The 26725-nt window shown below is 39.9% G+C and overlaps 1 protein-coding gene across 1 annotated transcript; it reads left to right on the top strand.

The window, feature by feature from the left end:
• The first annotated feature begins 607 nt into the window (after positions 1–607).
• Positions 608–26725, top strand: LOC116940233 (tetraspanin-5-like). Its single transcript, XM_032949724.2, has 8 exons — positions 608–1429; positions 20216–20266; positions 20852–20998; positions 21737–21907; positions 22444–22569; positions 23658–23705; positions 24757–24873; positions 26282–26725. Exons 1-8 carry the CDS (start codon positions 1319–1321, stop codon positions 26345–26347), a joined length of 837 nt encoding a protein of 278 aa, XP_032805615.1. The 5' UTR covers positions 608–1318; the 3' UTR covers positions 26348–26725.

The raw sequence follows: 26725 nt of genomic DNA, 5'->3' as shown, positions 1-26725 counted from the left end.
CACTATACACTACTCACACTAAACTATACACTACACTATTATACACTACCATACACGACACTATACACTACCATACACTACACTATTATACACGACTATAAACTACACTATACACTACTAGAAATGGCACTATACACTAATATAAACTACAATACACTACTATAAACTACAATATACTACTACAGTTTAAACTACAATACACTACACTATAAACTACAATACACTACTATACTATACACTCCACTAATATACACTACACACTACACTATCCACTCCTATACGCCACACTATACACTACTATACACAGACTCTAGTTCTTCCAGGGGGAATTCCCAGGCGTTCCCCGGCCAGCCGAGCGACACCGTCCCGCCTGGGCCGGTCCCGGGGTCTTCCAGGGGGAGAAGCCCTCGACTCTGAGGATCTTGAACCGACGATTTAGAATAATTATCACTGACCGGATACGAATCGATTATCGCTGACCGGATACGAATCGATTATCGCTGACCGGATACGAATCGATTAGTGGGCCCGCCCCCCCCCCGCCTTCGCGCGCCCCGCCCCCCGGATGAGCGCGACGGCCGCGCAGAACAAAGCGGTGGCAGCAGCCCCAAGCCACCCCCAACCAAAAGAAAACCCCTTTTATGTTTACCCGGCGCTTCTTTTCGTTTTAAACACACACACACACAAAAAGAGAGAGGAAAGATAAACGACAGTGCGATTCATGGAGCGAGGAGCGTCCTCGCTGGCCGCCTAAAGCGCCGACGTCTGCCGTTGTTGTTGCTGCTCCGAGTACGGCGCGATTATATTTTTGTAACAAGAGGCTACGGAGCGCGGACACTGTAATTGTCTGTTCGGGTTTCGCTCCGTTGTATTATAGTGAGGCCTTTTTTTGTGTAAGAGCCGTCTCGTTAGTGTTACTTGAATTTACCGTAGTTTATTTTTTTGTGTTGTTAAACGTTTACTTCATCGGGGTTTGTTTTTTTTCCGCGTTACATTCGAGCTGGGGTTTTTTTTTATTCTTCTTCCACCTCCACCACGCAGTGTTTCTCCGCTGGGACAGGGCGCGCTGTTTACCGCGCACAACGGGGACTGCTCGGGCAAAAGCCGGCGATGAGACTAGGCGAGACCGAGGCTTTGTTCGCATACCGACAAACCAGCTAGGCCGCACCGTCCGCGCTTGTAGGGTGAACATTGAAATAATAAATAGGCAGAAAACTTATTCCGTCTCTCCACAAACATCGAATACAGTCTGAGCAAGGAAACGTAACGGACAAAGTCTCCCGCTGCCCTTGGTTAGAGCAGCAGTAAGTGCAGTATAATGCCTCGGCAGGCTAGCCATGGGGGCCAGTATTACTACAGAGCGTACCGGGGCCCCGAGGTGAGCTGCTGGACAAAGTACTTCTTGTTCGGCTTCAACATCATCTTCTGGGTACGTGTCATGTTGGTATTTTGTTGTTGTTGTTTTTTCTCTTCAATCGGTGCTCAGAGGCTTTTGATCATCCACCGGTGGCGATTTCGTGCGTTGAGCGGTGTGTGACTCGTGTCTGTGCGCGCCGAGGACCATCGTGAATGTTGATGGTTGGGCCATAAGCACCGTCGTGTTATTATTCAACATCGGCTTAATTGTCGGCCGCGATCAATCCACTGCCAAGTGGAGGCCTTGTCAACCCGGCCGCTATCTACGCGTTAAGATTCCAACCGGAACGCGGGCTGATTCCGTCGCTCCATCTCCCACGGGTACACGCTCATGCCTTTTGCCTGCCAACTCTTGTCATTGTTGCCCACAGTCCAACATCCCTCGCTCTCTCGACGCGCCGTTCCCAAGTCCACCTACTTAACAGTTTTAATAATGTATTTAGCCCAAGTCTTTCCTAATCCGCATGTTTCTCGGTTTTTTGTTGTCTCTAAATGCACTTTTCAGTCACAGCAGATAGACCAATATTAGGGTCAGTTGAGTTTGTAGGTGTACATTTTTTACTTTACACACGTTTTGCGTTACACCGATTCAATATATAGTTATCCCCACACACGTAACTCTGTATGCTACGGTGTAGTATATACTTCCTGCCACATGCTCGGCATGTGCATAGTGTACCATTACTGTATACGTGTACAGTATATGTTCAAGGTTGTAACAGTGCATGTGCAACAAGCTATGTAGTACATACTGTATACAAGTTTTACATATGCCCATATCATAGCGTATACTATTGCCTGCACTGTTTGTGAACTGCCCGCTTCAATAATGCTAACAGTTAACTATGTAGCTATACTTAGCCTACGTGTTAAACTATGCCGTAATTGTATGTTTTTTTGTATATGTGCTTCATGTAAACTGTGTCCGACGTGTTTAAGTGTTTTTTTTTAATAGGCTGTCACAAATAGTACGTAGGTGTTTGCGTGAGACTTTTATTCGGCGGTAATTGTTGACCATGTGCGCACAAACGGTGCTATCTATGTCTGCTGTATGGTATTGAGGACTCGATATTGATTCTGCACATTCGCTTGAAAATACACTGTGTTCTGCTTTTATTTCACTGTTTTAATGCATTTCATGTGATGGAATGATGAGTGAGTCTACTTAAAGCTTTCGTGACTGCAGGAATTCATATTCTTTGGGTCTTTCGGCAAAGTCACGTTGATAGGTTCAAAAAAATTACACAAAACTACGACGTTTCGATCGCAACACAAGCGGTCGCCTTCACCTGATGTAATTTTTTTGAATCATCTACTTGACTTTACCGAAAGACCCGAAGATAAGTGATCCTTTATTAAATCCGCTGCTGTTTGAAGGCCTCTCCACACCGTGTCGATCATGGAAAGTTTTGACCACACTTAACGCTTCCCAGTGCATAACATTTTGTTTTAAATCTGTAACTGGTAACACAATACTTATACACGGTGAACACGCATGTTCGTATCATTCACAGCAACGTGCTAGAAGCAGTTCGTTTTGTGTATCGCTGCATAGAACAATCCGACTACAGACTAACCCCGTGTATGAGAAACGCTCTTCCGTAATGGGTGCATCGTTTTCAATGCCATAATCAAGAACGAAATCATGGGGGGGGGGGAGATAAATGGTATGCATTAACTTGTATCATTTACAGAAGATGTTAGCCAATAGGGTACGGGTTAACCGTGTTCAACCTGAAAGTTTACGCACTGTAATACATGTTTTGTTATTTGGAGCAACAAACGTGATGTCATGCTAAAATGTCCGTACAGTATTGATTTCATGTTTTTGGTTTTACTCTGACCGTAAAGCGTGCGTGGTAGATTTGCATAAATATTTAATGCATTTTAAAAAGTAGACAATATAAAAGACGAATAAGTGGGCCTGCAAACAGGTATAGAGTACTGCTCACTAAAATTGTACTGTAAATGGATCAGTGGTTTTGCCCGTGATAATTGGCCTTTAAACGCTGAAGTCTTGTTTGGGCTCTTACCTTCAACAAAACTTAGTATTAGTTTACCAGTGTTGAAAAAGCGTACTGTTAAACCAATATGCAATGACGAAAAGGGTGGGTGGGGAAGCTTTAGTTGGGAGTAATTTAGTATAGTGACACTGTTTTAACGAAGGATGCTGCTCACACAACGGTTGTGGTTCGCTGACAACGAACACTCGTCCGTAAAATGTGTTGATACACGTTAAAGGTGGTTAAAGACCTCTGACATGAAAACGGCAGATACATCTTAATTGTGGGTGGGTAAACATAGTTTCCCAAACCGCTGAAACCCTTACGACTAGCATTGATGAGTGCTAAGCATGAGCTACCATTTACATTGTTGCCATATCCATGGACTTTATAAAGTTTGCCTACTTATAGAACGTTGTCCACAATGTGTTGGTATTACCGAAGAATGTTACAGATTTGACCCCTTTTTGTGATGTCAATGTCGGCGGTGGGGAGGCGCCTTTTGTGAACGTGGAGACCGATCAGCTGCACATTGAGACTGCTTACCTTTCAAATCCCCCTTGCCGTCTTGGGCACACATGAGCACAGCAGGGGAGAGGCTGCCTAAAAACTAAACTAAAAGCAGTCGAACCCCAGGGGAAACAAAGGAAACAGCATGCATCAATGACTAGTGTGTTTTTTTTTGCTACACTGTTTACTGTTATACAGACTATTGTTTAAATCAAAAATAATCCTGGGATACTTTTATATGCCCCACACAATTGGAGTGTTCACATTCGGCCTTTTATTGCAACCGTATTCATAATTGTTCATTGGAAGATTTAGAAGTTTTTCATTCCGTGTTATGTCGTGATTTTTCTAAATCGCATTTCTAAATCGCATTTAGAAAAATGCACAAAAATAACGAGCTATGTGTTGAAATGGAATTGTTTATTAATTAAATGCAAGCAGCGGATAAGGGTTTTATGTGTCATAAGTTACGTGATAACTTTGTCCCAAACGCATTTAATCAAGGCACAAAAGCAGGCTACTTGTGCTATTGTCGTTTGAACATTCATGCAGTGTATTAAGGTGACATCGCTGTTGGCGCTGTACGCTTCCTAGAAAATGTAGTGATCATGTGCATGCTCTATATCAAGAAAAGTGCATACCATGCATATTGTGATGGTGCAGCCAGACGGAGGTGTTGGAAGTCATAATTACCACGTTAAAAGTTTAATGCTCCAGCCAGGATTAAGCATTTACGCCAGTGTCATATTTTTCGCAGGTGTGGCATCAATTCGTTTTTGGTAGTCTGCCCATGCCTGTGGAGAGTTTCCATGACATTGCTTCAAAATGGTGTATTGTGGAAAAGTAGAGCACAACTAATGTATTGGAGTAAATAAGCATGCCACCGTCCATTCTTTGATGCTGTGTTCATGCTTTGGCACGGCGGAGAGGCGTGCAAAATGTGTGAAGCTTAGATAGAGCAGCAAAGTGCCGCTGAAGTTGCTGTGCCATAAGACTTTGGCCCATATTGAAAGAATGTAGTTATCCTGCCAAATTCCACACCAAAACATTGTTTGCCACAATATTGAAATCATTAATGCCTGAACTAATTAAACTGCTACTATTCAAGGTGTGGCTTTGTAGTGGAAATTTTAACTTAAGCAGAAGGTAATTTGTACACTATACCAAATAACTTTCAATGTCTGCGCAATGTAATTTATCGACATGTTGCTGCCTTGGTATGAAGTGTGCTACAAACGCTGCTCCTTTGGCATGCAGTGTGCTACAAACAGTAACCCCGCATTGACTCACAGTCTGTACCCCCTGAGCATTTTATGGTGGTGTATGTTGGCCCAGCTTACGAGGAACTATCTCTAAGAACTCGACGCATGGGAGGGGGTGACAATGTCGATTATATGGTTTGCGGTACTGTGCCCTTTTCAAGGAGGATGAGTGCATTGCAAAAACCAATGTGGTTTGATTATTTCTCACGGTGCTACATCAAGTGCCTCCTGCGCTGTACCCACTTAGTTGTGTACAGTATTTGATGAGTCATCACGCAATACTCAATTCTACATCTGGCTGAACAAAAAAAATCAATAAACGTTGTATGTAAGTGATAAAACCCCCCCCCCCATCACATCTCCCAACCTTTTTTCAGCCAACACAAACGCGTGTGGTTTATGCGTATGGTAGCTTATATCTGGTATTGGCTATCTGCAGTTTAGGACACATACGAATTGTCTTTAAAAAAAAAACTGGAGACAATTCTTCGTGATGTTCATGTGAACTTCTGGTCTGGTGGAATATGTAGGTAAAGGCAACTTATTACACAAGTGTTTTGAATATTTCATTAAGGCAAGTATCTGTTTTAAAATGTCGTTCGATGTTATTTTTGTTAAATATAAATGTTGGCCATTATAGTTTCCAAACCACTTAACTATATAAAAAAGTAAAGTGGACAAACGCCATGCACAAAATAATAATAAAACAATTCATCTGGTGGGATGCTTTATTAAGTTCAACACATTTGCTTAACATGAGCGTGCCAACAATTTTTAGTTTTGTGGGATTTATTTGCCTCTTTCTAGCCCCATAACTTCTCCTTTTTACAGACTGCTGTGCTGAATACAGATAGCGACTTTCAGTCTGATTTTAACTTAAATAATTTTCTTAAACTTGTAATCGTGAACTTGATGTACATAGTTGTTCTTTTTTGCTTCTGATATTTTCACTGCTGGCCAATGTCAAGCTAATATGGCCTAGTTTGGAATAACATCATATGTGTAGAAGTGTAATGCGCCATATACACTTGCAGATATGTACAGTAGTAGGGGCAAATGTGGCAGTTGTGTTAAAATTATTAAAAATAAACAAAAACCACGACGTTTCGATCACAACACAAGCGATTGTCATCCTGATGACTTTCAATTGTGTTGTGATCGAAACATCGTGTTTTTTAAAATTTGAACCTATCTACGTGACTTTACTGAAAGACCCAAAGAATATGAATTCATGCAGTCATGAAAGCTTTCAGTCAATATCTAAATGAGGATAATTTTATTTTAAAAAGTATGGTATAACAGCTTGGATTGTAATAATTCTCACCATTGTGGTGAGTGATTTAATTATGATTCAAGATCCTGACTCAAGAATCGATGATTTTTTTAAAATATTGTGGTGGGTGCCTCCTTGCAGGCTTCCCATGAACAAATGACATTAAACATTAATATGAATAGAAAATATGCCAAAATATTGTATAATACACAATTTGATGCATGTATCGTGTGCATCATGATTTATTTTAATGACATCAATAAACTATTGCATCGCTCCATGCCTAATGACCTACTTGACGTATTAGCTCTTTATGTGCATTGGTTAGTAAGTACACAATCTGCCAGTAGTTTCTGGAATCATTTGGGCACCTGTATTATGAAAATTCCCTTCAAGCAGTAGGTTTTCGTTGGTGTTAACAAAAAATCAGGCCATTTTGATAGAAAATTTTGCTTAAAAAATGTATAGAAACACATGGTTATTTTTTTTTCAATTTATATTTTCCTCGTGGTTTTTTGCTTTTCTTATTTTCAGTTAATTTTAATTGAATTTTATTATTTTTATTTTCTATCTACGTGACTTTACCGAAAGAACCAAGAATATTATTAAGAGCTGTTTCTGGCCACTAGCATTTTATTGATGAAAAAAAATTGCAATTGGTTAAGGAAATGCATCCGAATGAAGCATTTTTTGGGTCATGAATGTAACTCAATGCTTCTCATCACTAGACCTCAAGTCCTCTTTCATGACCTGTCAAGACACCAACCCTCAGGCTTATCCAGTAACTTGATTTGCATATGTATAAAAAGTTTGATAATTACAAGAATGCGGTCATGGGGGGGTCGCTAGAAATACTTGAGAAATGCTGCCATAACTGGATACTTTATCTAGTTTGTACATTGTCTTACAAATTGAAATGCAAAATTGGTACCCATGAATAGGCAAGTTTTAATGCATTATGGATTGTGGTCAGTAGATTTCCGTGACGCATTTTGATTGCCGATTGCAATTTTCCTTTTTAAGCTTATAAGCGATCCGCAGAGTATTGGGTCACGACCAACATAAACATCCCCCCCCTCCCCAGTCTTCATCTGTATGTCTCGCTGGCCTTTTGAATTCCCATTTTATATTAAATTATTGATTTTTATTTGGTAAATGCAAGATGTTTACTTTTTTTCATCAACATGCCAAAGTAGGGACAAAAGTGTCCCTTCTTAACCGTGTAGAAAGAGCTCCTTTGAATTCAGAATGAGGTTACCCATCTAACAAGCCATCCTCATGTAAAGATTTGCTAATTCTGAGGAAATGATCAAGTTTGGCCATGTAACCTTGCAGCAAATAACACTTTTTACAAAAGAGTTCCTTGTTTTTTTTACAAATGTACAGATTGGCAGGTGATGTGTTTATGAGCAAACAATTATGGCAGGCCTGAAGATGGATTCGAAAAGTGATACCTGAATACAGAGGTACATGCCCAAACGTCGAGGCCAGTGGTTCTCAACCTTTTTGGACTGGTGGCCTCTGCAGGGCCCCTCACCTTCCCAGACCCTGTAGTGCTCCCTACGTTAACTAAGGCCACAATAAAAAGAGATTGCATGGCCATGCCTCGATTCCACGCGGTATTTAATAGGGCATTTGTTTCGTGTTGTGTATTCGTGTTTTAGTCTTTGCACCGTCATTCCTTGTGCACATTAAAAAACAATTCCTGCATGGTAATCATGCTGCAGTTTGAACCCCCATGAAACGCTTTTGTGCATCTGACGTTGGGGGGTCATGGCCTACAGGTTGAGAACCATTGCTCAAGGCTAGCCACCATTTGTTATGGAATGTCCTAAGTGCACAAGCTACTGTGATCTGTTTCTACAGGCTTTTATTAAACAAATGTGGTGCACCTATCTGAACAAAGTGCACTATATCTCATTACAATGTCCATATGACAGTGTTTTGAAGCAGGGTTTCTATTTTGAATCGTTTATGCCGCATTTTCGGATGATTAAGTTCCGGAGCGCAGATGCACATACAAATGAATGAGTCCAGCTTCCAAGAACTGCTATATTTTTTACTTGGAAACCCTTTTCACGATATTTTATGAACCAATTGCTGTCCACACCTGTGAGATTTCTCCTTGCTTCGAAAGTAGCAGCTTTCTTTTCCAACAGAGGTCATCGGCTATTAGTTACGGTTGAGTGCCGGACCTTAGTCTACCGGTACTGGCAGAGCTCGCTGAACCCGCGGGGCTTACGTTCCTGGAAAATGCTGTGTTGGGCAAAAACTTTGTTTGAAAATTTATGAAAATTCGACATGATTTCTGCCCATGTAATTGTACGAAAGGATTTTGAATCACTCTATATTTCTCGTGTGTTTGTTCATGCTTTCGTTAAAAAAATTATCTCAACATAAAACCCCCAAATCCATTACTCTTCCCACACTGCGGCTCTCCCCTTTAACACGAAATTGCCAGCCCAATGCTCGCCCCTAACAGTAATTTGAACGTTAATCATTCGCCATCCATATGACTCACGCCTTCAGTGACTGGGCGGCTAGATGCGTGTGACAATGTGAACGTACCGTTGTGCGTGTTGAGTGACACATCACAAAAAAACACACACACAAAACCATACATGGTAAATAAATCCTTCTGACTACATTCGTTAACACCCTCCAACATCGCAGCACTCTCACGGCACTACTTTTCGATGCGGAGATGAAAATCTTAGCAGCATCAAAGCACGTATAGCTGAAACATCGCCGAATCACACGTTCGATAAAGCCGCGTTGGGCAAGGTTTTTCTGTCCTTCAAACGTGTTATGTTTGGTGCCTGTGGGTTCATATTAATATGTGCTGGTTATAGACAAACCAAGGCACTTGTAAAGGACAACTTGGAGGTGATTTGTGCAGCTGTATCATTAGTCTGATGCAGTAGTCAGGGTGGCGTAGTGGTAACACGCATGCCTCACATTAACCCGTTCCGTACATGTACGTCATTAGCTTTTCTTCCGATTCCGTTACAATAACGTACGTGTACATCATCAAAACGAAACCGGGGCTTCCACACGGCGATGTGGGAGGGTGTGGCACATTTTGGTGCCAGCTATCAGAGTGTGGTCATGTCGCTACAGTGCTCTGCTGTGAGTAGTGTCTTTAAAAACAATGCCGCTGTGCCTCTGAATAAATTTAATGCCTAGCCGCTTGGATGTTTTGAGATTCAGAGGTGAACGGGACCCACCCTGCAACTTGCAGACATCTCAGAACAGGATAGTGTTAAGAAGGTCTTGGGTTTGATTCCTGATTTGGGTACCTTTCTGTGTAGAGTTTGTGTGTTCTGCGCGGGTTTTATCCAGGTTCTCCAGTTTCCTTGCGTAGTAAAAAAAAACAACCAATACAATGTAAGTGGTATTGATCTAATTTGTGCTAGAAAATGACCTGAAAATCGCCCGAATAGGATTCCACGTAGCAACATCGCCCCCTCTGAAAACTTGGCAGGACACTCCTGAATGCACCTTGAGAGTCAGTGAGGCTTTCCTGGGTAAAGGAAAACAAAGTGAGAATATGCATATGCAATCCTGACAATGCTCATTTGTTCTTTCGGTAAAGCCACGTAGGTAGAAAAATAAAATAAAACAAAAAATATATATCACGACGTTTCAATCGCAACACGAGCGGTCGTCCTCAGGCGGAAAAAATATAATCCCGCAGTCGAACTGCTGAACCAGCGAGTTCCTTAAAATATAATCCATCAGTGGAACTGCTGAACCAGCGATTTCCACTGCTGGATTATATTTTTTTCCGCCTGAGGACAACCGCTCGTGTTGCGATCGAAACGTCGTGATATGTAATTTTTTGTTTTATTTTTCTACCTATGTGACTTTACCGAAAGAACCAAAGAGTATGGATTCCTGCAGTCACGAAAGCTTAAAATCAATCCTGACAATGTTTTCCGAGAAATGTTAACAAAATTGTAGTTGCCCCCTGTGTTGTATTGTATATCTATGCAGGTATTGCATAATAATCTACAAAGGCTTTACACAAATACACAATTGGTAATAAGAGAGGTTTGCAAATCCCAATGATTAATGTAACAATACATGCATCTGTACAATTTTTATCCATTTAATAAACACAAGCCCACCTGTTCTAGTTCCATTAACTTGAACTTGCCAGCATGGCATAGAGCCGAAAAAGTGTCACACAATCCCTTAATGCACAAGGGGACACCACCCTCAAGGGGAATGCAGCTTGCGCACAAACATGGCAAAACAAACTGCTTCCAAAGCCCTACCAGATGCTGTCAGAGAGAGTATTGAAAGCTGCGAGTGGCCGTCAGGCAAGGGAGGCAAATATCTTGATGAAATCCTCAAATGTCAAAGAACACACATCGACTTTGGGACCTGTCTAATTTTCACAGTTGAAATGAAAAATACTGGGTTTTAAAACAAACTTAATGGATCCGCTCCTAATCCCTTGGACAACTAATTGTGAATATAATTTGGAGAACAAAAACTAACTTTTCAACAATAATAAAAAAAGTCGGTAATATCTTGCACAAATGAGCATTGGGGCTCATTTCCTGTTTACAGCCTTGAGCTATTGCTGGAAATGCTATATTTATATGGCAGTAGCGAGTCGTCTAAAGAAGAACCACTTCACTTTCCCATAAGTAGTACTAATTGTATCAATACCAGAGGCTTAGTTAACCCCGAACAAGGTACTGATCTGGAAACATTCCTATTGCAAGCCGTTCACTACTGCTAAGCGGCTCCCTATAATATACGCCTAATACCACTGGCAGTTGTACGCGATGTTGTGATATTTATGGTCAAGAGTACATTTTCACACCCGTGTTTTTTTTAAATTTAACATTTCTGCTCAGTCCAGGAAATGTATCTTTCTATGTTTGAAGATTATCATTTTTTATTACGCAACCCATATGATCCATACACAATATGCTACGTAACTTCTCACGCAGATCGTTAGTATCACTTTCAAGTTCAAAAGATGTTTAGTAAAAAGAAAATGCATGCTACTTATCAGCACAATTAGCAATGATTACAACATACACAAGCGCCTTTTATGGACTGGCTTTTGCCAGCTTGTGTTCTGTTTCCCTTGTATTGATAGTTCCCATAGATCCATTGTCCAATAGTTGAGATTCTGTTTGTAGTTGAGATTCTGGTTTAAAAAAAAATAAAAAAAATTGTGCCTCTGTTAAGAAACATATAAAATGTCATTGATTAATTTGGCCCATTAGATTGGTACTTTGTGAGTCAGCCAATGGAGCCCATGCAGTTTGGTTGTGAGACATGTGTAATATGCAACGCTGGCTAACTGTCTGGCTTTAATAACAGCAAAACCTATTATCATTGGGTCACAATATCTTAATAAGGTCCCATCCATAGGACGCTAATGTTACTAGTTATGCTGATTTTTTGTTTGCGTGTAGCAATAATAACTGTTAATGGAACTCAACTTAGATGGTTAGATGTACCTTGTATTTTCTACAAATTAATGTTGACAAATTATAACATTGTTGTATATACTTTTTTGTTTAAATCAATTATGGCAATTGTACAGCATGTCCACGTTTAACGTGGTAGATGCGTTCCTGAAAAGTGCCACGTTAAGCGAAAAACGCATGCAGCGAAAAAAAATCCCCATAAATAATGTAACGATAAAGTTTGGCGAGATATGAAGTACGCACACGGATAGATGGTGGAACAAATAATTGAGTACGCCGCTGCTTTACTTGTATCATTCCATGTACCGTATCATATCGCGCAGTTGCGCAGCTCAAGAAAATAGTTATTTTTTTTACCGCTCATAAACCGAGTTATAACTGCCACGTTCCGTGTTATTTTACCAGTGCACGTTAAGCGTTGTGCAAAACGTGTTCCTTAATGGAAGAACCGAGTTTTATAGCGAAAACGCGTCACGTGAACACCGCGCGTTAAGCGAGGACTTGCCGTGACACTGAAGTATTGATCTGATGGGGGGTAACTCGTCGCACCGCATTTTCTTTACAGCACTAGTATGGCATTTCTTGGGTATTTTTGTTGCGCAGGTGATTGTTGTTGCTAGGTTTTTCTTTTACCAAGTGCAGCGCTTTGGGCAGTGGCATGCAAGCCGGCCTGTGTGCGTACGATCATATGACTTCAAAAGGATAGAAGAAATATAATCTTGTACAAAATTGCTGTTGCAATGTAACCCAAAGGTGTGTGAAGAATGCCTCTCTTTACACTTCTAAACATTGCCTTTTTGTTTTTTTTCCCTTGACTCGAGCAAGCAACCAGCCCAGTGTTTAAGTACAATAAAACCCTAGCTAGCTGAAAGGTCCAGCTAGCTGCAAAACGAATTAAAATAGGTGTGTAAAAACAAAATCCACTCTTCTGTATATGTAGTGCTGTAAATGTACTCATTTGTGTTATTGTACAGACCCAACACATAACAACCACTTCCGGGTTCCTATATGCTGTGCACTGTGCACAGTCGTTCCGAGGGTGCGTGCCAGTTTCCCCATCTCTCACCACCAACAACATGCGGTGGTGGTATAGCCATATAAGTGAATTACATTTGTACTTTCTTATGGCTTATACACTATATAACAAGTTAGTGTGCAACTTATCATACATTATACTTACCATGACATATTCTCTACTTTATAGTCTCTACATAAGTCCACGTATTTTGTTTTACTCTATTTTTGCAGTCTATTTACATTTTCGATTTTTATTCATTGGTCGACCTGTGGTGCAGCTTAATGCCAAATTATCCTCGCCCAGGGCTTTTCCCTACAGTAATTCACTGTACGTAACCGTTTGCTTCCTCACAAACAATTCAAGTGTCTTAGGTGAAGTGGAAGTTTTGATTAAATCCTTGGTCTGAGGTCCAGTGTAAGATGCTCGTCTGCCCCAACGTTTGTAGGTGCAGCCTTTTTTTAGGTGCAGGAACTCTTAATTATTACAACATATGTACACAAGGGACATTTCGTCGAACGCGGCTTTTATCAGACGCGTGTTTCGCCTATACACGGTTTGCCTAATGAGGTCTGCTTTCCGGAACACGGGGGCGATGTTTCGGCTCTGCGTGGTTTGATGCTGCTATAAGGATGTTTGCTAAGATAGGCTTGTGAGAGTTCAGCATCCGTTGGACGGTACTATGGTGCGAATGAAGGGGACCGTGAGAACGATGAGTTCACCCCGTGTTTTTTTCTGCGTATGTTATTGCAACACGTTCACAAGCTGCCACATGCATCGAGCAGTCCACTCATTGAGGGTTGTTAGTCATACGGGCGCCAAGATGGTGAATCGTTAACGTTCAAGTTACCGCGATAGTTTGGTGGGGGGGGCGAACATCGGGCTGGAAATTCAGTGTTTGGGGCGAGCGTTGGGCGTGAGTGCCACTGGGCGGCAAGAGCAATGGAGATGGGGCTTTTGTGTTGCGGTGAATTTGAGTGGACGCGTGCACAACACACACACGAGATGGAGAGCGACTCTGCATTCCTTATTAAAATAACAAGGGGGGGGATCATGTAGATTTAAACAGGGGGATATAATATCAGACCCCTATTTTCCCTATACGATATACAGTTAAAGCTTTCGTGACTGCAGGAATTCATGTTATTGGGTCTTTCGGTAAAGTCACGTAGATAGAAAAATAATAAAAAATAAAGTGAAAAAAACCCACTAATGTAGACCGTAGCCTGGTTCTTAATCGGAGTGAGTGTACTGGCAGTCTATAATGTAGACTGTAGCCTGATTATTAAGTTTGGTGAGCGTACTGGCAGTCTATAAATGTATACTGTAGCAATGGTTATTCAGCTGGGTGAGTGTACCGGTAGTCTATAATGTAGACTCTTTGGTCCTTTCGGTAAAGTCACGTAGAAAATCTAATCAAATAATAATAATGATGAGAAAAAACAAACATGGTAAACTTCGAAACACAATGCGACACAACACAGAGAGCCGGCCAACACAACAGCCAACAAACACCCCACCAGGCTGACCACACTCCTCCAAAGAATGACGAACAGAAGGGAGGAGTGTGGTCAGCCTCGTGGGGTGTTGTTGGCTGTTGTGTTGGCCGGATCTCTGTGTTGTGTTGCATTGTGTTAATAAGTTTACCATTTTGTTTTTTTCTGATGACTTTCCCGAAAGAACCAAAGAGTAATTTCTGCAGTCACGAAAGCTTCGAATCTAGTTTATAATGTAGACTGTAGCATGGTTCCTTACCTCGGTGAGTACTGCCAGTCTATAATGTAGACTGTAGCATGGTTCCTTAACCTCGGTGAGTACTGGCAGTCTATAATGTAGACTGTAGCATGGTTCTTAACATCGGTGAGTACTGCCAGTCTATAATGTAGACTGGAGCCTGGTTTTTAACCTCGGTGAGTGTACTGGATGTCTATTATGTAGACGTATTCTTGGTTCGGTAATAATGCTTATGGCATATGAAACCAATAGTTGGTTCATGTGGACTTAATTTATGGTTATATTTGTATTTGTGTCCGTGTGTTCTCTCGTATAAACTTGGTACCTCCACAATCCTGACTGAACCCTGAAACAGTTTATCAACAATTTGTAAAGCAGTAACTTGTGAGAAATGGTTTTGCATGCATGGATGTTTGTAAACATTTTCGATTTTAACATCCACATTGAAGTCGTATAACGATTGTCTTCCAACTTTTTGCCACTGGTGAATCACAAATGATTAATACTTGACCACACTGCATGACTTTGATGCGCAAGATCTAGCCCTGCAGACGATAGATTGCTCTTCACTTAACATGCGTCATACGCTGTGTACATAGCCATTGCAGACACTCCAGTGATTGTACCATGCATGTATGTTGGCTCATAGTTCGGGATTTCCAGTGCCGAGTTGCTTAAGTGTACCGTTATCAATGTGAAACACATTGTTTATCTTGTCATCCGTACAGACGCATTGTGTTTGGATGGTTAGATAGTGGATAGCTATATTTCACTTGTTTAACTTTGGAAGCATGTTTTTAAAACAGTAATTTTCCAGGCTTACATTTTTTTGGGTGTGGTTGTCAGTTTATTTAGTCACCATAACATTTAAATATTTCTGCTAGAAGACAACGCACCAAGATGGCTATGGAATGTGTTAATAATAAACAATATATTCTTCCGTTACATTCTTTAAATCATCCATTTATTAATGACTTATTTTGTCTTTTGCTTATACTTTGGTGGGGAAAAACAGGACCTAACACGGATGAAACAATTAAGTACCAATGGGATGGTTCAAACGAGACAATAGAGACAGAAAATTACAGTCCAAGGAAGGAAGATGACAATACAAACTAGACACGACAGACGTTACAAATGACACATAGTCCATACAGTGCAAAACGAGGTGGTACACGTGAGAAAAAAATGCAAACTTGAATCAAACTGTGACCCTGAATCATATGGTGTAGTTATGGTAAATCCTTATCTGCCTCTTATCATATTTCAGTGTTCAAGACACCTAGCGGGTGATCACAAGTTAGTTCATCTTAACAATTTGCAATTCCCCTTTGGACCATGGGTAAGTGATGCAGAGAGATTTTGATTGCCCACCCCTCTGTTACCTTACTTCCCCCGACCACTACCCATCGTCCTGTCTTTTCTACACCTTGGCACGAGCTGCAAACAGTTTTAGCCACTTAGAGCCCCTCTTTACAAAGCATCAAACTGTAACGTATCTTGTCTTCCTGTGTGATGCTCACTGTTGGTCTCTCTTGTATCTATCCCCAAGTTTTTTGGAAAGTTTCCAATAAAAAAATTGGCACGTGCTAAAATATTGTATTAAATGCAGGGTACCTATGTCACCCAAAGCATTTGCTTCAACTTCAGCGTGTAAATGTGAGATTGAAATCCCCAGTGGTGACTTCCCATACATGTTGTTTTACATGCGGAGTTGAGCACGAAATGGGAAGTTGTACCGACTCTTTAAGTCTCTCCCATCCTAACAGACCGGTGAAACGGCGTCGGTTATTGAATTGAAGTGGGTGCGAGGCTGTACTCAGGACTGCACTTGGGACTGACCTGATGTAACATCAATGGCATTTCTGTACTCAATACGAGTGCAACATCCGGGTTATGTGTTGTGCATACTTTGGCTTAACTGCAGACCACATACGGATTGACCTGGTGGTTTAATGTCTTATTTTTCTTTGTAAAATATGAATGAAATCCACATGTCTGACCATGCCCTCTGAAAGTGCAGACTGATATTTTGGACTTACTACAACTTTTATTTCTGGCAGTACAAAGACGTTCAAAACGTGCTGGCTTTTTATTGCTTTGTGAAAAGTGCAGTTCAGCCTACTTTTTGTATGTTGCACATTTTTTCCCATACAATTTCTAGCAGAGTTGTTAGCGGTTATAAATAATAAAAAATTCGAATAAAGGAGGCTGCACTGCAGTGATGTTGAAGCTGGTTCTTTTATAGCAAAGAAACCTGATATGTCATCTTGGCTGGGTTGACTTGGCTGTGTAACCTTTTCAAAGGAGACGTACCAGTGTTTTCTTGCCAACTCATGTCCTTGGCGTTTGACGTATGGTGTGTAGATGTAAGGTTTATTGGAAAAAAAAGGATTAAATTCTCCAAATTTTAATTGGTAGTGCTTGTGGAAATGTCGAAGTACAGAAATATGATGGCAGGAATGTTCAGTTTAAAACGACACTAAACTTGTGATTATTGAATTAATACGAGGTATCCTTCTTGATAATTGAGAGTAGAACATAGTATGTTTATTGGTATCATAACATTGCAAGATGTAATTTCACGCTCTCCATATGTTTTACAAATATATATAAAAGTGGAGAACTATTTGCTGATGACTAAGATTTGCCAATGAGTCCTATACCAATCAATGAAAACAGACTACAGAAAATAATACAACTTAATAAAGAAGACGGCAAAGTTGGGCTGAAAATAAATGAGCAAAACTAAAGGTCATGCGCAAGTTCATTAAACAATTGAAGGGACGAAACTGAAATATAGCAGTGTGTTTGAACTGGATCAACATGATGAATTGAAGAGGCAGACGATGCAAGGTTGTAATGCTTTTTGGAATACCCAACTAAGATTATGAAAAGCAGCATACAATTGTGCCTTACAAAGAAAGTTTTAAGTTAACGTATATTATCTGCTCTGACACTTGGAGCAGATGCATGGAGAATGGCAAATGACGGTGCACGAAGAAGCGTGGAGAATTTAATGAATTACACTGACAGACAAAAATGCTTGTAATGGAGAACAAGCATTTGAGACACTGACCAGTAAGAAACATATGTGAGCTTGGGCAAAACAAGTCACTCGAAGGAAATTATGGTTGGTGTCCAAAATTAATTATGTAATGCTATCTAAAGGAGGGAACATTCCCGAGAGCACATCCTCAGCGCAGATGATGGTGCGACGAAATACGCTTATGCGTAGGTGTGGAATAGATTTTTACATCGAGAGAATGTGAGATGGCAAGTGGATTGAGGAGACATTCATTCAGCTGTGGGTAGTTTTTTTTTCCAGTAGGAGCCCGGTTCGGAGCACAAACTTCGACGAGTGTGGGGGTACAGAAACTCCGTTGACAGAAGTCTCGAACGCTGTGCACCTGGGTTTAGAGAAGGGGGAGATTGGGCTCGCTTGCCCCATCGAGTGGGGACCGTGAGCGAGGTGTCTGTGTTTTTTTATATGGGAAGGCGAGGGAAAGAATCTTTATTTCTAATGATGATTAATTTCTTAATATGTGTGCTCAGTATTGTCTCCAAAGGAGTTGTACATCGATTTCATTCACGGTATATTTTGGATTGGAACGTGAAATACACTCGCTAATGCAATCGGTTGGGCTGAGAGGTGCATATTGCACTTGTGATTCAGAGAAATGGCTTCGCACATATTCTCTGTACTTTAGAGCAAGCTTATTCCCATTCCCTAAAAGATGGTGTGAAATTGAATTGCCACTATAGCTTCGTAAGTGTTTGTTGCAATTGATATTTGGAAGAATGCAGAAATAACCCCATTTATTTGCAAATTGTCCATCGGTGTTGTATGCAGGCAATCTTTGACAATAAAAACTACATTTTGTACAGCCACAAACAGTAGAAATATTCTTATCTGATTTGACGTGTCGTTTTAGGCACATATTTTTGTTATTGTCTAACTAGGATGAATTTGCTGCCACTTCTGGGTTACTCTTATCATGCAAAAGCTCAGATAATTATTGGAAGAATTATGTTTTTTTCCTGGACTACACTTCTGTATCATTATAAGTGGGGTTATTTCCAAAAAGTTGATGATTTATTGCCAACATATGGGCCGGTCTCTTTTCTTGAAAGCTTGGATCAATTGTTGCCATGCCAATGACTTCCTGGAGACGTGTATACATGGATTAGCTACATCATCACGACCTTTACTGTTATGGCCATCACTACCATCAATAGCACCATCATCATTACATATAAAATCGCAGTGAGACAGCAGAACACAGCCGGAGTTGTCCCAACGCAGTGCTAATCATCGGGACATAGTTAATTGCCCACAATCCATAATAATCATCATCATCTGTACAGTGTAATATATTTCTTTATTATTTTTTATAATTTATTTGGTATTTATGGGGGGGATCTGCACGGACTCGAGTGCTGGATTGTTTTTGAAGAGTCACTCAGTTGGCCCAAATGTTTGTAAATCAAATCATACAACTGTTTTGGTTTTAATTACATTGTCTATGTGGACTGTGTGTAGCTTACTATATATGATGGTGCTTGTGTTTTACGTGTACATTAACATTGCAAGGGTATGCTTTGTGCCCCAACTGATATTGTACAGTTGCATACTGTTTTATTTGTTTTATAGACAAAACAATAATATTGTCATCGTTACAACAGCCATTCTGTTTGTTGTGTGATAGGGGTCTAATATTCTAGTCTTAAATGCATCTAATAATGTATAATTTTGAAGCTCTGTTAATGTAATTTAGACGGACTCAACTGTAGAAAAATTAAGTTGTTGGACCAGCAGTCCCTTTGTTCCCAAGCCATAGAGCTATGCGAATGTAATTTGTAGACATGTAGGTTTGAGTATTGCAGTGATTTTCAAAATGCCTTTTCAGCAACTATCTTTTCAATTGCTATGTTAATGAAGCGCAAAGACAGGCGAAGACAAGTTGGATGGACTGATCTGGAATGTTCTTTGTGCATGTTTCAGTTGGGACCCAAAGATCCTGTTTTTTATTTAATGTTCCATTCAATCACATTCATTATGAAGAGAGCTGTTGGAATATATTATATTTAGTCACAATTACATTTTTGTGAGAATACCGATAAGCAGATAGCATTGGATTCGTTTCTTTACTTCCTTCAATGCACAGACCAATTGCTCTATAGTCTTCAGTTCAAAGTTTTCACAATGTTTGAAGCATTTTAATGTCAAAGGGCCACGAGATGTGTCCCAAAGCACAACTATCCCACTGACTTCACAGGAACGTAATTCAGCTTTACCCAAAGTTAATTGTGGGCAAATTAACAAAGCTTGTATTGTATAGACTCAAACACAACATTCTATATCTATCACTACTTTATGTAACACTGCATAGTTAAGATAAAAGAAGACAGTACCGCACAGTGCTCTTCAATGCCACGGCAAATACATTCACGCTATCAACCTTAGTTGGAAAGCGTTAAACAGTGCATTTTTTTTAAAAGGATATCCGTTCTCTTTAATTGTATCAATTGTTTCTATTTTGCAGTTGGTTGGTGCGGCTTTTCTTGCAATAGGACTATGGGCATGGGCGGAAAAGGTACGATTCTTTTTTTTTTAACTGAAATATGTACGCGAGAATGTTGATACTTTTTCTGTTTTCATCATTTAGGTGACCACCCTTTACACCCCTGTGCTTAATGGGGCAGTCCTAATGAAACAATGCCCATTAATGCAGGCCTGAAACATAATATTACGTGGAACAGAGGCAATAATTCCACATACTTTTTAACCTACTTTTAGCCATTCACATTATGATGGTGTTTGGCAGTATTTTAATTAAAATTATTATATTTTAGTGATGTAACTTTGTAGCAATGCTCGTTTTTTTTTAATGTTTAACACTGTAGTAATAGTCTTTCCTCCTAAATGTTGATATGAAACCATGGCTTTAGCATTTGTAATCGCACAGCCATGTGCTATAATATATCACAAGCCATTTTCAATACCTGCATGACATGAGGCCTCTGTACTTATAATGCCACCTGTTGTGTATTGTAAAAATAGGGAGTCAAATATGTGTGCAAACACTATAGGGCTGTCCTCTATTAATCTTGTTTTTATTAACAGTGGCCTTGATTGAAAAGTATGCACTCTAAATCCTGATTTGTGTTGTCTGATACAGGGAGTTCTATCAAACCTTTCTTCGATTACGGACCTAAAAGGATTTGACCCAGTGTGGCTGTTCATCGTGGTTGGCACAGTAATGTTCATCTTGGGCTTTGCTGGCTGCATTGGTGCCCTAAGGGAGAATACCTACCTCCTCAAATTTGTAAGTTGCCATCAGTAAAACTATATTATTCGAATATGATAACAGCTCTTGAAACTCCTTTAAGTAAACCTGAATTCAAGGTAAGCCAGAATGGCTGCTGCAAATATATATTGAAAAATAAACTTAACTCCAACCCAACATTGTTCACATACTAATTTAGCCTGTGTGCAGTAAAGCTCTGTACCAATTGTGTGTAGGAATGTTCGATGTGCTTGTCATCGCTAGGAAATGCTAGATGGTATCCCCACACATTGTAATAAATATAATGTATGTGTGGATTTCCACTGTGGCTTCAGAACTGCTTCTGCACAGATTCATGCATTCTCTTAGCATGTACAGCTTTTTATTGGGTGCATAAGCAGTGTTGAAGTTGGAGTTTTGGTTTTATTAATAGATTTGTTTTATTTTGAGTAGTATTCTGGCTTGTCTCAGCTTTACATAAGTCGGGCTTTAATGTACCTTAAAGTAGTTTTTTTTTTTCCAAATCAAACGTTGCCTAAATTGTTACTGTTAATCAAATGTACTGTGCTATAATTTACATCATATTTTTTAGTGAATTTAGCTTCATTCTTTTTATGTTTAAACCTCATATTTTTGTGCCTATTTGTCATGAGAATTTCCTAAATGTGTCACAAAATTTAGCATACAATTTCCTTTTAAAGTCATGTGCTGTTTCGCCTTTTGATGGAGTAGCATTCTATCTCTTTAAATCTATCATCGTTTATTTGTACCACCCAGTTTTCCACATTTTTGGGGCTGATCTTTTTCCTGGAGCTTACTGCCGGAGTGCTTGCCTTCGTCTTTAAAGACTGGCTTCGTGACCAACTGAACTTTTTCATCTACAACAACGTGAAGGCCTACCGTGATGACATTGACCTGCAAAACCTCATTGACTTTGCACAAGATTACGTAAGATAACTTCCTCATTTTACTCTCCTGCTATATTGTTTACTTGTAATATAATGATGTTTGTTAATAGAATATTACCTGTTTGTTTAACGGGAGCCCTCTTTAGATGGATGGGAGTTACCAATATTTGGTTGTAACTTCTGAGGTTCTTGCGTGATTATTATTTTGTTTAATACAAGTCATTTGTATAATTTTCACGTTTGGGATTTTGACAATTATGATGTGCTTGAAATTTAAATATAATGGTGTACATTTTGGTGAACCTCTGCAAGTTATTATCAGGATGCAGTCATCAAATAGTATACACAAATTGGATAAGTGAGGAGCTTACTATTCGTTCAGCAACTGAATTCATGTATTTTACTGCAAAATATATATTTTATGTTAAATTGAGTTTCCATGCCATAGGTTGATAACTTATAAGCATCACATAGCTACCTAAGTTTGCCAGTTTACATATATATTTATTAAAGTAGCAAGAATGTCTGTTAGAAACACGTTTTGAGTATTTTTTCATTCATCGGCGTGCTTCACAGTGGCAGTGCTGCGGTGCCCATGGTCCTCTTGACTGGGATGAGAACATCTACTTCAACTGTAGTATCAAAAACCGCAGCCGGGAAAAGTGCGGCGTTCCCTTTTCCTGTTGCGTCAAAGACCCTGCGGTGAGAACAGAGATAATCACATTGCCACTGATGGCTAGTCTTCCCTTTTTTACTGGTTTTAAAAAGTGTCGTGTTTTAGCACTTTGAAGAATGTGTGCATGAGCTCAACCCCCATAGATGTTTCCTGTCAGACCCACATGCTCTCCACACCGACTAATGTGTCCCAGTCTGCCCCACATTGTAACTGTGTAAGTGATTTTTTTTGTAAGGTGTAGCCACATTAAGATAATTCTTAGATGTACACATACGCATTACAATGGTTGGTCTTGTCCAAAATGAGGATTAATGTGTTGTTGTCTTTATTTTTCGCTAATCATTTGTGTAACACGAAACTAAATGTTCTGCTTCCCTCATTTCAAAACTGAGAGATGAATGTGAGCGAAGACATGACTTCACATTTTTTTAAGCCTCTTGCTCAACTTGTATTTTTTTCCCATGTATTTCATGCCCAGTGGGTAAAGATTTTGAGAATTATTTTGACTCGCAGCATTTCCTGTTTAAACCAACTTATAGCGCCTCAATTTGTGAGTTCTGCAACTTCAAAGTGAAGTTACCCAGTAGGATTTGGAAAAGTGCACACATTGATTCAATGGTTAACATTTATATTGAATTGGTGAGACTAGTATATACTGTCAAATAGGAGCTGAAAAGCTGTGTTTGCAAGGGCCAATTATTTTCTTGTGGGCATTTTTCAAATTTATCCTTGATGTAATGATATCTCAGTAACTGTCTTGGACAGTGTATCAAAGTTTATCATCCTGAAAGCAATATGGTCTGGTCATGCTGAGCAGTGTTGCTGTTCAGTAGTGAGGTTTCAGCTGCTAAACCAATGCCAACTGGCTCGATTACAAGACGAAGTTATGAGCATTATTGATTTACTAGGTCCATGCACCCAAAATAAAGGTTTAATAACAGCTTAGATGTTAATTTTCGAAATGCAGCAGTGTCATACCAGTCTTAAAAAGGGACGAATACCTACAGGCCAAATTCATTTTAAATGTAAAATAGTATACACAATTAACTGTTTTGTATACACCACAATCTGTTGAAAATGTAAAAAAAAACCTAATTGTTTATGTTACTTGCAGGAAGATGTTGTGAACACTCAGTGTGGATATGACGTAAGGTTAAAAACGGTAAGCAAAACGTTTCCTTGAACATACACCAGTTTGTAATGCAGTATTTACGTACACCTGACCCTCGATCTGAATGGGGGATGCGTTCTGAAAAAATGTCGTGCAGTGGGAACACAGTGAACCCAGTAATAGCTGGATTATGTTCCAGACTCCCTTCCCCAAACCCAGTATTCTCTCTCCTCCCTATCTCATGAATGTGCATACAAAACTTGCACCAAAAATTAACAACTGTAACTATCAGATGAAACTATGCCCGGGCACTGTGCTCACTAATACAGGCTGGTAGTTAGGAATACTCAGACAATGCCATATGCTCCTCAGTCGGGCTATTTCCTCCCTTCTCTCTCTATCCAGAAAACTTTTTGGTTTATCTTTGACATGCGTTTATCTCGCTTAAACATTATAAAAAAAAGCCAAAAATTATACCAGTGGCTGTGGCGGACTCTGAACTACAAATCTCGTTTTGGCAGCGTTTTCTGTAAACCAAAATATTTTGAGATAAAGGAAGAGGAAGCGAGGGCAGCCCTCGGCGGTCCATTGGGTGTGAACATGCAGAATTGTTTTCCAAACTCAACGGCTCTCCATCCACAGCCAATCGGCGCGATGCACCTGTGTGCAATCGACGCAGAGTCGCGTGCGGAGTCTGGCACAGCCCGGTGCAGTGCGCGCCACATTCGCAACACCCGCTCCTGAACACGCGCAGCTGCGAAACCGCACGCACCCCTGTGGTTTCTGAATTTTTGGTTGTCATGAAAATGCCGTGCAGCTGTCAATCCGTGCAGAAATAACCCATGTGAGAGCGACGGTCAGGTGTACTCAAGTATTAAGATGCTGTTAAAATCCTAATTGAAACTTGAGCGTTATGAAGATGTAGACGGTGAAGGATCGATGATGTTTAATATATTTGACAGTTGTCACACTTTTACTTCAATGAACTTTTAAATGGGTAAAAGTGTATCGTACTGTTGTGCACATTATGCTTGTTTTCGTGGTCAAAGTTCACTTGGGTTTCTAATCTTGCAATATGTGGGTGTGGTTGCATTCAAAACAGGAACTGGATCAGCAAAGTTACATTTATACAAAAGGGTGTGTGACCCAGTTTGAGAAGTGGCTGCAAAACAATCTGATATTGGTGGCAGGGATATTCATAGGCATTGCACTTGTACAGGTACGTAACACACATTTGTGCACAGTTTTTATCTTTCGTGATATGGCGGACTTAGAATCGCATATTTACATGAATCCCTCAAATTGACCCCCATCCTGGCCTGCATGCAATTGCCTTTTGGCATGGTGATTTTTCTGTGATGTTGGCAAATGCAGTGAGCAACTTCCTCTTGTACTTCAACACTGGTAGACCATTATGGAGACCATTATGGCCTACCTGGAGGATGAATGTTGAAGACATTTCCCGAGTCAAAAGCATCTACGTCTTAAGGCTTGATTACCATCAACTAACAGTTGCTATCAATCATTTCATTTGAAAAATGGCGTTAGCTTTTTCTCATTTGTGTGCATTGTAACCCACGTGGTACACGTAGCCATGTGCAGCTAATTCTATTGAGACATAACAATATAGTACCTAAAAAGTATTATGTTTTCATAACGTTTTTCATTATATGAAAGTAATGAAGTTGTAATGGTTAACATGCAGTGTTCTCTTTTGGACATTTTACAATATGGGTGACTGCATTTAGATGGGACACCATGGCAAGTAATTCTTTATGCTGATAATTGTCTTTTTACAAAGGCACTTGCGTTGTTTTTACCCACCATACAACATTCTTTTCATTTTTATCCAGGTTTCTCAATTTCTGGCTCATTTAGCTGTCTCTTGATGACTGGGGTCCCATGGTGAATCATGTGCTCACTCACAGCATGTGAATTGACAATGTTGGGAGTGTTAATTATCACAAGGAACGTGTATAGGTGGATGTATAATGGTTGCCGGTCAATGTGACCTCTGTATCATTGGCGTCATGAATTTTAGACGTTAGAAGAACTGATTTGCATGATTACATTAAGGGAAGTTTGTAAAGTGAACTCTACAATTATAATAATTCATTAAAATATGCCACTGTTTGGATTGAAAAGGTAATTTGTATAATAAGTACAATTGTAAAGCAATTTAAACAATTAAGCAGTGGGGCTATTGCCTCTCAGAGCACTGAGGAAGTTTCCACGGACTCTGCGTTGGAATCTTTTCAGCTGCCTGTGATTAAAGCATTTTCTCAAGTGTAGCAAGTGAAGTTTCAGTCATTTCCTTCAACTAGAAAAAAATTGAGCATGAAATGTTAATTTAATTAAGAGCAAACCAGCTCCAAGGATGATTATATACAGAGCATGAATAGGTGCCATTTATCATTGGGCACTCCAGGCCTTCTGAAGTTTTTATGGATGGAAGTATCATCTTCTCGGGACCCATTCTCAGATGTTAATGTATGGCTCGCCTGGCTGCAAGCATTCCAGATGGACAATTGTTCATCTCTTCATGCAATTATCATCATATCATAGGATTGTCTTTGGTGTAAAAAATGAAAACACACTAAAATTCTGCCTGTGTGTGTCTTTTGCAGATATTTGGGATATGTTTGGCACAGAATTTAGTAGGGGATGTTGAAGCGGTGAAAGCCAATTGGTGAGTCTACAAACAGCTTGTGGGCCTTCAGTACGGGCTCGTATAGCCCTGCATCTTGGCCAGCATGGGTTGGTGTGTCTGCAGTTAGTATATTCCGAAGCCTGCAATACACAACAAATCAGATTTACATTTTTATTAGATTACTCTCAGATCGCCTTTTTTTCTTTTTCTTTTTCTAACTTGTTAAAAAAAACCTATTTTTCAGACTTTGTAAATGTATGTTTGTTCAACATCATTGAGTCCCAATTGACTTGTTTGACTTTATACTACACACACTTTTAAAATTACCCATTATTGTTATTAGTTGTATGAGAATTTTGTTTTGGGCAATGCAGTTTGAATGGACTTGCCAGCAGTTCTGAATAAAGGCTCTATAAGTGGA

Source organism: Petromyzon marinus, chromosome 8, assembly GCF_048934315.1.
Source record: "Petromyzon marinus isolate PM22_M1 ecotype Great Lakes invasive population chromosome 8, UKy_Petmar_22M1.pri1.0, whole genome shotgun sequence".
In the NCBI taxonomy this organism is placed as follows: domain Eukaryota; kingdom Metazoa; phylum Chordata; class Hyperoartia; order Petromyzontiformes; family Petromyzontidae; genus Petromyzon; species Petromyzon marinus.
The sequence above is the reverse complement of the archived record's forward strand: the minus strand, read 5'-3'. Positions and strand labels throughout refer to the sequence as shown.

Bases quoted from the DNA above. Each gene is read 5' to 3' on its own strand.
- LOC116940233 (XM_032949724.2), top strand. From the start codon at position 1,319: ATGCCTCGGCAGGCTAGCCATGGGGGCCAGTATTACTACAGAGCGTAC. The intron at 20,999-21,736 runs GTAAGTTGCCAT...TGTACCACCCAG, and splicing joins ATACCTACCTCCTCAAATTT to TTTTCCACATTTTTGGGGCT. The intron at 22,570-23,657 runs GTGAGAACAGAG...TGTTACTTGCAG, and splicing joins GTTGCGTCAAAGACCCTGCG to GAAGATGTTGTGAACACTCA.